Here is a 14,586-nt window from a genome sequence, read left to right as displayed (position 1 = left end):
GAGCCGCACAGAACTGGAGGAAGCAGCAGTATTGGTGCGGCGCATCACCTTCCCCTAGTGGTGGCACTGCCGCCACCTACACATGTGTGAAGGCAAATCACCATGCAGCCATCAATGGGAAGGATTTAAACTGCACAAACTTTATCATTGCCTTAGATTTGTGGTGCACTTCAACCCTCACAGTTACAGTAACAGCCCTATGACAGTCATTACTTATGACAGTCACTGCACTGAACACCTGTGTCGAAATATTCCACCTGTAAGGTTCACTGCTTTCCTCTTATGTTCACAGGCTATAGTTAAAAAAATAATTCCTCTCAGTATTACTACACATAAAGTAAGAACATCGAAGATACTACACATGCTAGATCCGCATGGAATCAAATGCGGAAAAAAGTCTACAGAAGTACAGACCAAAGTAAAACAAGGCACCGATGCACAACAAATAGCTTACCTGCTACACACATAGTATAACATGTATATAACGAAGAACAAAGCCTATTAAGAGTACCATTACTTTAAGGATCAACCGTTTAGACAGAAAAAAACTTCATTTCTGCAGCATATGTTTCTGCTAGCACAACTACTTCTGTTGATACTGAAGGTGACATAATACAGCTCAAAATACATGTAGTAACAAAATAAAGATATATTTATTGTACGCTTGCGCTGGCAGTAATATGTCAAGTAGCAGAAGCTGCAGCAAGAGTAAAGTGCCAGAATGAGTTGACCTCGCAAGTACATTGTCAAGACAACCAACAAAAGCAGAAGCTTGAAAATGTCTTTGGAAAGTGCAAGCTGGAGCTAGAAGGATGGCTCCAACATAATAAGGATATGTCCCATGTATGTATTTCAATGTTTTGTTGGTATGAATTTCAGCCATGCTTCTTTTCTTGTGTTCACTGAGTAGAAGTAGTAAATGCTGCCCTGCCTTTATTTCTCATTAGTTTTTGTATGTAATACAAACACTTGATATGCAGTGGCTTACATGAAATAGTATTTTTGAAATTGGGTACTGGAAGATGATTATTACAGTGACACTATTTTGCAATTTTTTATGAGCTCATTTTTATGAAAGCTCATTTGAAGATGTTGATCCAATGTATATGCCATAGTGAATCGACACACACAAAATTGTGCCCTCCATGCAACAAAAATCCATGTGTGACAATCGTCCAAAACCACCGAGATGGCAAATGAGACAAATTTTCCCAACAAAAACCTTGTGAAACCTTCCCAGGACTAGCGTACAATTTTTCTTCTTTTTTCCAACTAAGGACTCCAGGGTATGCTACTTGTTCAATTTTCAATGGAAATAAGAAGCTATCAATTTTGGGAAACAATCCTAAGTGCTAAAACTTTGGGTAGGTGGGGACTCGTACATGATGTATAAATAGCGGAACTCAACAACGGGACATGAAGGAGGTGTTTATAATCATGACATGACAGACATGATGAAACATAAATAATGTCATCAATCATAATGTAATCTGTTTATCTGCACCTGTCTAAATTAAACACAACATTTCTCACTTCGTCTTTCCAAGTGCTGTAACGTGCTTGTGCTCAGAGACACAAGCCTCACTGGTCTCCATGCATATTTAGTTCTAAAAGTACAATAATAAAAAGGAACACAAGTATAAAAGAGAGATTGAGATTAGGTTTGAAATGCAATATTTAAGCTGCCTTGTGAAGTGTGTTGAATTTTTCTTATCAGTATACGTAAGGCACAAATATAAGACATCTGGTGAGCCTACTGACTTCATTGCACACAACAGGGCAGTTTCATTACACAAGGATTTCAACATGGCATACATGAATGGCAAACATTACAACAAAGCATAAAATAACACAGATAAAACTATATAACAACTAACAAATGCTTCATTTTCATTTTTTAAAGGCACTAACTACACCCTTGCTGCTTAAGAGCTGCAATGCGTTAACAAACGGAAGTCATTAGACAGATGGCAAGAAGACTCACAGTCCTTGCCATGATGGAAGTTCTCGGCTGAGATCACCACGACTGCTGAGAGTTTTCTCCTCGAGTTGGCCATACGGTGTCCTCATCAGCAAAGACAGAGACTCCTAATGTACAGAATCTCCTTTTCATACACCTCAGCTACACATATGCATTGTACACCTATTGTCCTGAATGAGTACAGGCACTTCGCCAAAACACACTTACCTTGTCAGCAAAGTGCCTTTCCAAAACGACCTGAGCAGTCTACAAGAAATCAGAAGGATGAAAACAGTCATCATAATCACGCTAAAACAGACTTTTTTCATAATGTTACTACCAAAGGCAGACTGGACTAAACATAAGAACAAATGAACTCACTAAGTAAATGCTAGCAATAAATAAAAAAAGTCACAAGGTTTACTAACTGATAGTGAATAACTCTTAATGACTTCACATCTCTTACTCAGATTCTTACACATATCTTACTCATATACAAAGCTATAGTGCTTACACTCAGTTCTAGCCTCAGAACAATTAGTTTCCATCTATAGTGCTTGTTGCTATGTAATATGATATGTTCAGTTTATGTTCTGTAACAGTTATTGTCACTGCATACTGCTTAATGTTGTGTTGTAAAGCAGTATTCAACATGAATGTCAGCTTAAGAAGGGGGATATAAGCAGAGTTGTACGTAACGCGTTACTAGTAATCAATTACTTTTTTCAGTAATTTTTTAACATAATCAATTAAGTTTGTGAGCAAGTAATTTTCCAAGTAATCTGATTACAATTTTCGGTAATCAATTACTGAGTAATCGATTACTTTTTTAACTTTGTCAACAAGGCAACCCTATTCCAAGCCAATCTGTGCTTCTGTTCCACCACGAGTTCGACTGAAGCAATGACGTAGAGGTCACTGTGACGGCAGTCTCTAGTCCACACGTGTTCCATGCACACCACAGTAATATGATACTCCCTTACAACCGCGACCTACTGGAGCAACAGTAAAATAGGTGACTGTATTGATACATTGTGCGGGCTGAACATAGCAATAGTAACAAAACGACGCCCATGTTTCGACGTGGATGTTTCGATGTTGTTTTAAGTGTGTATATAAATCTGCAATAAACGCGTGTATGTGTTTTGTATGTTGCTTTCAAATGTATTTGTGAATTTCACTTACCATGTACGTTGGTGTCTCATATTAGAACTTGCAGCAAGAGCTGCATGGTTGCATTCACCGCAAGCTTGTTGGCTTTGGTATGGCTCACAATTTAAAAGTCATGGTAAAAGTAACTCGTTACATTTTTAATCGGTAACGTATTACATTTGTGATGAAGTAATTTGTAACGGTAAAGAATTACTTTTCGCGCAGTAGTAACAGTAATTGTAATCAATGACTTTTGTCGAGTAACGTGTACAACTCTGGATATAAGTATCAAAGTGGAATGCTGCTGCTTCCCAGCCATGCCACTAATAGTTAACACAATGAAAAATGTACAGCTGGAATCTGTGAAGAGCCATTAATTAAAGAAATGAACACCAAACATGCTCCATAAGAGAACAAGGAACAGGAAACTATATGACAGTATATGCTTGACGAACCCTTATGAGGGCCTCTTTGGGACTGCTGAGCTTGAGCAGATCTTTGCCCAGAAGGATGGTGGCCGTATATTCACCAAGGGATGTAGCATCACCCGTACTGTAGCTGTGCACTAGGGACCTCTTCTGACTCAATGACGATTCCTTAGCTGCACTGCTGTAGCCGGACATGGGCTCTTCCATGACATCCTGTTGAAATGACCGTTTATTTAGCCGTTAAACTTTTTCACTCACTGGTAAATGTGCACGTTTCCTGTGAGCAAATCATGGCCATGGATGATGGTGTGAATCCATCAGAAGAATGAAGTGAAGAATGCATTACAGCATTATCGACAACTACGAAGGACTGAGGCTTTTAGACAAAAATCTCTTCGTGGTCCCTTTAACATACACAACAAGAGGAACAAAAACAAGCATGTCCAGGAGGCACACAAATGTGATGAAATCAACACGAGAGGAGACTGACCCGAACTGGTGAGGCATTCCTCCTGATTGTGTCTTCAATAAGTACTTTGGCATGTCTGACAAGAAAGAAAAGTATGCACACTGTAGAAGAAACCATATCTCAGTGGCCCATAAAATGAACACAAAACAAAGGCAGTGAATAGAATCACGAACAATATGATAACAGCAAAGTGTAAAGGGTTCTACACTGAAACTAAATATCTTGAATAGCATTGGGGCAAAACTCTGTGTTATTTTTCATAGATTGAGAATTTACCTGTCAAAAAGAACTCGTTACAAGTTAAGTTACCGTGTGAAAAATGTAACTAAGTTAATAATGAAGTTCTTCAGCCTGAAACGTAACTCGCAGTTACTAAGTTACTTTAAAAAAAGAACGAGTTACGTCCAAGTTACTTCGGACACAAAATAGTATTACGCAGGTGCAGCGCGCGTGAGCAGTTGAGTTAGACCTTGAGTTGCCTACGGTGGAGTGCAACACGCTTATATCGTTTTCGTTTATGTCCAACAATAGACCTCTCCCTGTTTGTAAACAAATGACGTCATTGTGTTTGACAGCGCCACAAATTTGGTAGAATTGAGCTACGCTCGAAGCTAGAGGTGAACAAGGTCGCGCCCGAAAGCCACGGTCTTTAGGGGATTACGATATGGGGGGATGCGACCCTCGGTCCTGCTTTTCTTTCAATGGGAGGCAGCGAACAAGTGTCCATTCGTGGAACCCACTCCCTGTGGGCGCACAATGGTTCAGCTTCATTTCAATTGCAGCGGTTCTTACTTCCTGAATAAAATACTGTCATTGATTGAATATCACATTTTATGGCAAAAAATGCCATGAAGGAACCAGAGAGAAAGCAAGAAAATATGTGGACGTGAGTGAAAAGCGAGTTAGAAGTAACTTGGAACTTAACTTAAGTTACTTTGGCAAAGTTACCTGAAAAAGGAACGAGTTCCTCTGCAAGTTACCACTGCGCAAAAGTACCGAGTTAAGTTACAAGTTACCAAAAAAGGGAACTTAGTTACAGTAACGAGTTACCTCGAACTGTGGTATGTTTAAACCTGCAATTGGGGGTGAAATCGTGTGTTCGGAATAAATGATCTTTCGAGCTTCTCTATAAGGCGGGACTCCGCAACAAAATCACCACAAAGGTTGTGGTATATCCATAACCTTTGAGACGTCAGGAACATGTGCACGAAATGTCTCGTTCCAGAACTGCGTAGATTTTATTAAAGCGAAATTATTATGAAGCAAGCGCTTTGCTTCTGTGAAGCGAAAGGGCACTGAAAGCAACATTCTGCTGATGTCATCCAGCAAGTAAGAATGCAGAATGCTGGGTGATGTCACGGTATCCCCCTCAGGACGAACCACCGTAGTATGGAGCTCAGTTTTCTGCTCTTTGTATTTCGGTTTCGGTTGGCTATTGACATCGTTTACGAATTAATCATTCGCACAAAAGGAATGTGAATGTTGTATTCGGTATCCGGGGGGTGGTTCGTGTTTGGTATAATGCTTGTCTAATTTTTTTCGAATCCTTATGAAGTGTTCCTTTAACACCCTAGTTTTATCAAAAACAGAATTTGCTTCAATTGTTTGGAATAGTTGTAACTCAGCTATCGCTTTTGAACTTGGGTCTGTACAAAAGCGCTTTATACGTGTTCTTTATCATTGCTTTTTATGTCCTTTAATCTACTACAACTATGATCACATACCAGCTCTGCTGAATTTCTCACTAAAGACTAGGGCCCCCTTGCACGAGTGCAACACTTAAGGAATGTTTCGTTCTAGTGTAGTTAGGAACTGCACAGAAATAACTTCCCCAGGAAAATATTTCAGGTTAGTTTTGGACCCCGAAAACAACTCTTCAGTCTTTGCTCTGGATCAGTGTGTCAGTAATTGCTATGCAAAACTACAATATAAGAAGAAAAGAACTGCATGTGAAAAGAAACTTACGAGATATTTTCTTCACTTGGCCCAGTGATCTGAACTGCTCGGTTTTGGGCACCGGGATTGACTGCAAAAGTTAGCTGTTTTAGTGACCATCGTTAATATCAACTATCATTTGCCAGTGTAAAATATTTACTGATGTTTCCTTGCCCTTTTACATAACACACTGCGAGCAATAAGATATCATGGGCGTTGGCTTCTGCTGAGTATTTCTACATACCCCTAGGCTGATTATATTAATTTAGTATACAGCAGGTTCATTCTTAATAAAACTATCATTGAAAATGTTAAATATTTTACCACCTAAGTTAATAAACTTTAGTGAAGGACACTTAAAGGGACTATCGCATCCGGGAACATATGTATGATACCGATAATGTAACATGGGTAATGTTCCTCACCGCTTCAGAGTCAACTTTGCCAAATTTCTCTTCCGAAAACAGCTTACATATTAAGTAAACGAGTTTTAAAGGTCCGCATTCCATCTGCAGCCAACAGGATGATGACGTAAGCCAGGCGCACGAATGGGAGCGCAGCGCTGGCGATTGTCTTCGAGATTGTCTGCTTGGCGTTCGCATCGCACTATACTAAGTGAAAAGTCCTCGGTAAATATGCTGACTTTCGCTTACCAGTGTGAGTGCAGACGTAACCATGTTACGTGAAACACGGCGTTACGCTCCTGACTGTATGAACACGTTCAACGTTAACCAGAAACAACATTCCGCGAGCCGTTAACAGAGAAGACGCAGTCCCCTAGAATTCCGCCTCGCCTGCCCGCCTGTCGGTCTGTTGCCAAGGCTACCAAGGTCCCTCCGGCCGCTCCGTGATTGGTATTCTCCATGTCAAAGGGCGCGCAGTGATTGGCCTCGTCCGTGTGACGTTTCCAGAGAGGGAATCCAGGAATGCGTCGTCTGCTCTTGCCAAGTTTTATATCGAACTACACAGGAACGATGCTGTCAATTCGTGTCGAGTTTTCGGCGTTATTATCAATGATGAACGCGGAATAAAAAATCACTACAGTTTCGGAATCGACCGGGACAGATGTGATAGTCCCTTTAAGAAAGAATAGTAAGCATAAAATTATCTTTGTCATATTACTTTATGTGACAAAAAATTCCACAGTCATGATTCCTCTACTCGAATCAGTCACCGTGGCTGTCACAATGCGCTCGTCTGGATGGCAAAAACAACCTCGAAGTTGATGACCCAATATGACCCAATATATTAGTGCAGCCCAAATGATAAAGAGCTGTCTGCAATAACATTCAGGTCTTGTTTTATCAGCGACGATTTCATCTAAGTGTTTCACCTGTTCTGATGAACCTTGAAAACAAATTAGACATTGAAGGGCTGCAATGGTCAAATATATGCAGATAGTTCATCACAACTCTGTATTCGAAGCATCAGTGTTAACGACACCTCGTAGCTTCTTGTGAAATGTAGCATCTAACACCGGAAGTTATGTGGTGGGATCCAAGCACTTTAGCTTGTGCACATTAGTGGTTGTTAGAACCCATTCTGGTAAGTGCAAGGAATAAAAGAAATGAAATCTTATAATACTATCCTCAGATTAAGTACCTCAAAATGTGCAATAGTACAAATTACAAAAGATTACAAAAGTCACATGAATTAGAAACCATATTATTTGGTATCTACTCTACCAGGTGAGCAAGCAATATCATGCAAACACTAGGTCCAAGTTTGACAAGAGCAGAGACATACATTACTTCATGCAAACAAATACAGCAATAAATGGATTATATTAAAGAATAAATTAAGCAGTTACATGTTCTCGGACTGTACATTTCTCTCACTATTTTATATATTCGCTTCATAACGTTGTGATGTAAGCTAGACCCCACTCTATCAAACACTACGGAGAATGATCAACAGTTGACAAAAAAATCAATGCATACCACAGGCTCCGAAAAGTTATCCTACTAGCAACAGCATTACATCTTTATTCAATAATATAATATTTAAAATATAATAATTATTCAATAAGTTGTGAAAACAACATCCTAGAGAAAATTACAGTGAGTGGTCCTTTTGGTTTCACAGCAGTTACTAAAAACGGAACATGTGCATTTTGACTTGGCTGTCTATCCAGGGCAATTCTGAGATTTAACAGGGAACAAGTGAATCACCCCTCCCTTCTCGAGCCAGTTTTTTTTGTATATTTAAACTTTGCATCTCCTAACAGGCCTCTGCACCACCGCAGCTTTCTTTCTGGCTGCCCGTGATTTAAGAGAGTATCGTTAGTTCAACCACAGAATAATTCTAATTGTATCTGTCCACAGTTGCTACAAGGGAGTCGCAACGATAGTCATGTGTAGATACACAATCCTGCCCCAAAGCATTGAGATGGACAGTTTTTCTTTGTCAGTTTAGAACAAAGCAGTAACGCCAAACAAAATCTGTATCGAATATCTCAGTCAAAGTCCATTTCACAGCACTAGGGGGCTCAAAAGTATTGCAATAGCAGGCAGCGAAACTCGTGTCTAGTGCAACGGTGCAATGCCAAAAATTTTGATATCTCGTTGTTGGAATTCATTTCTGTGTCACAAAAAGACAAACACCAATCATATTTATCACCATGCAGTGTCAACTGTGCCCTGAAATCCTAGCCCTGTAGAATATTCATAATGATCTGTGACAAAACCAAATAACGCAACAAGTCCAATTTTCAGGACCGGTAAATCAACTAAGGCCAAATTTGAATCGGAAGAGCAAAATTAGGTGACATAGTCATTTTGCAAATATGTTTCAAATGACAAATGAAAAACAATCATCTTAAGACCTCAGAGCACGACAAAAATAAGAAGCTTTAGAGATTTCTCCACAAGTGTAGCGATACATCATGATCCGAAAACATGAAAACCAAGACATAGCAAATCAATACAGCTAGAGGTTTGGGGTAGACTGTGCAACACAAAACAAGGCAAAAAAGAGTTGGTACAGCAGTAGATATCTTCCTTTTAACAAAGAATATCAACTATCATTTGCCAGTGTAAAATATTTACTGACGTTTCCTTGCCCTTTTACATAACGCACTGCGAGCAATAAGATATCATGGGCGTTGGCTTCTGCTGAGTATTTCTACATACCCCTAGGCTGATTATATTAATTTAGTCAATAAACTGTAGTAACTGCAAAAGCTGCTAGCACTGCTTCCACAACAACTGCGTTTTCTATGTGATAAGGTAAATCAGTGAAAGGTGGCAAATACTGAAACTGCTGTACATATCGCCAGATTAAACTTAAAAAATATAAGCGCATTCTAGTACACAATACCAGAACATGAAGGTCTTGAGCATGCTACTAACTACAAATGCACTATGAACGTGACGCATGCACTATGAACTTGATGCATGCACTATGCGTGATGCACTATGAACTATGCATGGTGATGGAAGAGTTCAATTTCTCCTCTCTTTTTCTCCTGTTACAAACAAACAAACGAACTCTGCTAAATACACTGCTAGCTATGTACACATAAAATACAAACATTTCTAATTGCTACGTGGTAGTGCCCTGATTTGTAGAAGGGTGACTAGCTATGTGCTCATCTCAGTGTAGGCAGTTTTTTATTCTTTAACTCTATCTTCCTTTAAGTAACCTACATGCATACTCAAATGAACGTTGAATTAGCTATTAGAACAGGTTCTCACATGTGGATGCCTTGTCTTAGAAACTAACTCCTTGTTGCTTTATAATGTGGTTGCACATTCCTACCTGTTACCAAAATGAATAAATAGTTGAGCAATCTCACAGCCAAGGCATGCTGTAATGCAGGAAGGCAAGTGGCAGTCAGCATAACACAGTAAGCAATTTTTGGTTGTGTACAACATTCATATCTACAGAGCGTGCTAATAAACCAATATACATGGGGTTACCAAAGGGAAGACGATGGTCTTTAACTGCAATAATTGTTCAAATGTCATTTCTCTCAACTCTAACTAGATGCACTACTAGACTCCTCATAAAATAGAAGGAGACGCTGTATCATGTTAACGTGCGCACACGACTAGAGTTTCACCACAGCTCAGAATAACCACTACTGAATCAAATAACTGCCATAATATCCCCCCCCCCCCCCCCCAGCAGCACAAAAGATTTTTCTCAACATGATCAGTGAAATATCTTGTTACAAAAGACCATCACCAAAGCACTGCACTTGCTGCATGATAGTTAAAGACCGAATCAACGATGAAACTTGGGCGGGTTACTAAAAGATGGTAAAATCGCTAAAAAAGAAACAGTGCTCTGTGTTGTGTTCCGCTTTTATTTGTCCTGACCCTAGGATTTTAGCGATTTTACCAAGTCATAGATGCTTGCATGGGCATGATACACACAGTTGCAAAAGTAGAGAGACAATCCCTATCATCTTCAAAGCATTACATTGAAGCAGCCACTACGCACATATTCCTGCTTGCTATCAGGACAGAAAGCGTGTTTTCTGTTGGTGGATTTAAAACCCTTTACACCGCAATTTTATCGTCACTCAAACAATGTTTCTTACTGCATGCCTTCAGCATTCTATAGCAGTAAAAATTTCAAATTTTGGGCAGTGAATTTCAGAACTGCTTTAAGGAAAGTAGGGGACACATTCAATTTAGAAAATGTATTGGAAGTAAGCCAATTCATTGATTCCTTTTCCTCTACAAAATTACTTCTAATCATAATACACAAAATTTACAACCATTTACAAAAAGGAAGGACTTTTCCTTGACACTATGCCCAAGTTTCATTTCTCCAACAAAACATCAGCAGAAGAACCTGGCAACTCTATTATAAATTAGCAATATACTGATAAGGCCAACTTTGTTGTTGCTTAGGTTAGCATGTCATATGAGAGAGCCTTAAATGCCATACAAGTAGGTAACGAGCTGTAAAAGAAAGCTCTGGTTGTCATGTGCAAATTGTATGCATATTTTAAATCACAACTCCAAGGTGAAAAATATCTGCAATCCCAAATGCAGTTTATGAAACGATTTCCACTTTAAACCAGTTACATACAAAATGGCTTCAAGTAGAAATTGTTTCATAAACCACCACCCGTAACTGCAAAGATTTTTCACCTAGGCTATATATAAGTGCTAGGCAGTGCTAAGTGCTAAGTTAGGAATGCAAAAGGAAATAAAGAATCAAATTTGGACTATCCTCACAAATGACTTTCAAAGACCATCGCCGTCCCTGAAATGAGGTAAGGCAGTGAGCAGGGCAGTTATAGTACTTGGTGCTGCAACAGGCTTGCATATGCATCATACTTCACCTCGCTGGAAGGAGATGACGGTGTCACTCAGCTCTTCTATCATGTGAACACGTCGACCCTTGATGCCCATCACTTTGAGCAACAACACAATGAGCATCAGTAAATGACATGTGTCAGCGTGTAAGGAAGTGTGCAAAAAATAAATGTGTATCATGCTGTGCCATCAAAAACAACCCATGTTGTGCATATCTACCAATGTCCTACCACGAACAGTACACAGTCTGCATCATTGTGGAAACACAATATGGGTAAGGTAACACTCAGTGCACCTGTGTCTTTCCCGGGTGTGTGTTTGTCTTTCCACATCCTGGGCCTTTCTGCCTCCACTTAGGAAGCAAAAGCACATAACTTTCACAGAAAAAGCACATTTAAAAGCATGTATACAATAAAGCCTCCTTGTTATGACTGTGCTCAATTTAGATTGTCGGATCATACAATGTTTTCCATGGGCTTTTAAACATCCTCACAGCTGCAATTTGTTCCTAATATCTTAGATGACACATTTTCAGGTGGTATATTTTCACAGCTGAGCAATGGCAGGCGAGCACAGAGAATGAGGCGTGTAAAGAAGAAAGAGTGATGCAAGTCAACTCATGTGCAAATACTGAACATGTTTCTTTGTGCAGACGTTCAGCTCTTCTCATTAACGGAAAACAGGAAAATTATTAGGATGGCACACCCATTAGAACAGGATAAACAGAACGTGCTCTTTCTCTTCGTATCTACTATTAGCCAGTATCCAAATGCTGCAACTAAGTATCCTTTTCAGTTTTCTCTTCAGCTTGACACATAAAATATGTCACAAGGATGCAGCACACATCACTCTCAGGAGAAATACAATAGAAAAAAAAAAAAAAGAAAACAGGTCACAAAAGAGAGAGGTCCAGAGATCGCAGCGTATTTCTCAGAATAGAACAGGAGTTTGGTGTACCTAAGTGTTGGGTTCCAATTTCCCCCGTGTATCGAACACTCCCCTCAATGAGTCGATGTTGGGGTAAAAAATGTGCATCTCATACACGAATAAATATGGTATACGAACTTATCAAAGAACTTTACCAAAGAACAAGGTTCGTCTAAGAAGGATGTCACTGGAGCACTGAACTCCCCTTATTTTAATCACCGTTATAGTGCAGTTTTTAAATTTCTGATGTTAAAAAACTCAACTGAATTAGCAAGTAGTATCACCATGAAAAAAAAAACTCACCTTTTCCAGAATCTGCATTTCTGATAACCACTTCATCCTTTAGGAAATTTCGTCCAGGAATCCTGCGTTGAAGGAAGAGAGAAGATCTAAACCTTTGATAGCTCCATGCAAATATGTTAATACAGTGATGACCATTTATACTCCTACAGCTTATCCACAATGACTGGTCAACATTTTTGTAGAAATGCAAGATCTGTAGAGTTTAACGCATCTCCATGCAGCACAGAGTCATAAGCATAATGCAATTACTGTCATGCTGGGAGCAAGGCTAACATTACCACCCTGAAATGTGTTCGAACTATCTCACTGCTGTCGGGAGTCTCTGGAATTGACGTTGAATAAAAAACACAGACACACAAGTTTATTTTTCACCTGGCATCCTTGAAATGTCCATGGTTCCCACTCAATTTTTCAACAAAACTCTAGCGTTTTTCAAGGCTCAGCTGTAAGTTTGTCTGGGATGTAAAACATAGTTCATGACCAGGGCTTCAATATCTTGGAAAAATGTTTGTGATCTACAGGTATATCACATGACAGAATACAGAGGGACAGCACAATGGTGGTCCGTTCAGAAGTGTGAACGTTAAAGATGATACAACAGGAAGGAAAACTGATTAATATAATGCAGGGCACCATTCATTTGTTGCTGGTGGTTCCTATTATGAAGAGTGCTGACTCCTGTGGTTTTGAAGCTATAGTTCCGACTCTGGATATGTAGAAATAAACGGTTCAACAAAAAATAATGGCTTTCTGCAGTTTTTATTTACGGTTCAGTTCCGGCTTTGACCCCTGGTTTTCAAAAACCAGTGGGAACCATGAATGTGCACTACCTGAGAGGTCTCCTACTCTTATATGATAACAATGATAAGAAAAGCACAGATTTTCATACAAATGCAAGCTTTTCTCTTGGAGGACTAGCCCATTCACAGGTGCCCACAACAGAGCCCACACTACAGGTGATGAAATGAAGGCAACCTTAAGCATGGTTGTGCTACAGATGGTGCCCCAAACCATCACTTATTTCAGTCACTGAAATTTTGTTAGGGATTTTACAACGGGTTCTTGCACAAATTTCTTCAGTACTGATGGGTTACTGTCCAAGTTAAACCTCTTCTCATCGCTGAAGATCACCAGAAACGTGAAACTTTAGGAGGACACACCTAAGAGAAGGACCTTGCCTTCACGCAGTCGCTGTTGATGTGTTCGCGGGTAAAGTCCACTCAAATACGCTGGTGTGAACAGGTGAGCTTTGGAGAACTCATGGTTTCCTGGATGATGTCTCATGGTGAATGTCTCTAAGGATCACCCACTTGGGGAGCTATTCTCGACAAAAGTAATCGAGCTCAATTACTTTACGTCATGAACTGTTGGGCAAAGCTACCAGAACGCGCTCCGTCCATAGACTCCGTCCTTATTTATCCCTAGCTGTCGTCCACCGGTGTCTCTAATGCATGAACAGTAAGAAGGTCGCGCTTTCCTACGACATGGGTGCGCTATGTGCTATACTGGAATAAACGACAGGGGGAAAAGGAGGGGAAAAGCGTGGCGCATAGGTGTAAACATGTATTACAATTAATGTGATGTGGTGATATTCTGTTCACTGTTGAATAACCTTCATATGCATAGATTGCGAAACATTGCGCATTTCGCCACGTTGGGAGTCAAGTGATGCCACACTGTAGGCTATACACTCTACGCACACTTATTGCACGTCGGCACAAATCTCTCTTTCACGATACGACCTACAACCTTCCACTTCCAGAGAGACCACGCGGAAGGGTGGCCTCGCTGTGATATGGGCACTCCGATAAAGTGCAAAGATTGCAGGATAAAGGGCTCGACTATTGGTTGAGGATGTGTGGCATTCACCTCTGTTCTTCACGCCTTCTTCGCGTAACGACCAATGATAGGCAAGACACAAAGTACCGTAATTTCACACATATAAGCCGCACCGCAGATAAGCCGCAGGTCCCATTTTTAGGAACATTTCGAAAATTTTCGGCAGATAAGCCGCGGGCAATACGACGCGAGTGATTTGCGCGACAAAGGAGACCATAGAGAAGGCCATAAACCCTGTGGACCATACTCTGGGGTCGGCATGGTGTACAACAAAGGAGGTCAGTTGTTGTACACAATGCG

At 40.1% G+C, this 14,586-nt stretch overlaps 1 protein-coding gene across 5 annotated transcripts in view; it reads right to left on the bottom strand.

Moving 5' to 3' along the window:
• LOC135378196 (eukaryotic translation initiation factor 4E-binding protein Mextli-like) overlaps window positions 1–14,586 on the bottom strand; it is a 55,459-nt gene that overhangs the window by 15,063 nt on the left and 25,810 nt on the right. For 4 of the 5 annotated variants that reach the window (XM_064611136.1, XM_064611140.1, XM_064611137.1 and 1 more), the window contains exons 6-12: window positions 12,448–12,509; window positions 11,244–11,315; window positions 5,975–6,035; window positions 4,031–4,085; window positions 3,568–3,753; window positions 2,189–2,227; window positions 1,985–2,088 (exon numbers count right to left, since the gene is read on the bottom strand). In XM_064611136.1, coding sequence (XP_064467206.1) covers window positions 1,985–2,088; window positions 2,189–2,227; window positions 3,568–3,753; window positions 4,031–4,085; window positions 5,975–6,035; window positions 11,244–11,315; window positions 12,448–12,509 — 579 coding nt within the window. The remainder of the gene's footprint in view (window positions 1–1,984; window positions 2,089–2,188; window positions 2,228–3,567; window positions 3,754–4,030; window positions 4,086–5,974; window positions 6,036–11,243; window positions 11,316–12,447; window positions 12,510–14,586) is intronic. The other variant, XM_064611139.1, reaches the window with a different exon arrangement.

Source organism: Ornithodoros turicata, chromosome 1 (genome assembly GCF_037126465.1).
Source record: "Ornithodoros turicata isolate Travis chromosome 1, ASM3712646v1, whole genome shotgun sequence".
Taxonomy (NCBI): Eukaryota; Metazoa; Arthropoda; class Arachnida; order Ixodida; family Argasidae; genus Ornithodoros; species Ornithodoros turicata.
This window is presented reverse-complemented; position numbering and strand designations above follow the sequence as displayed.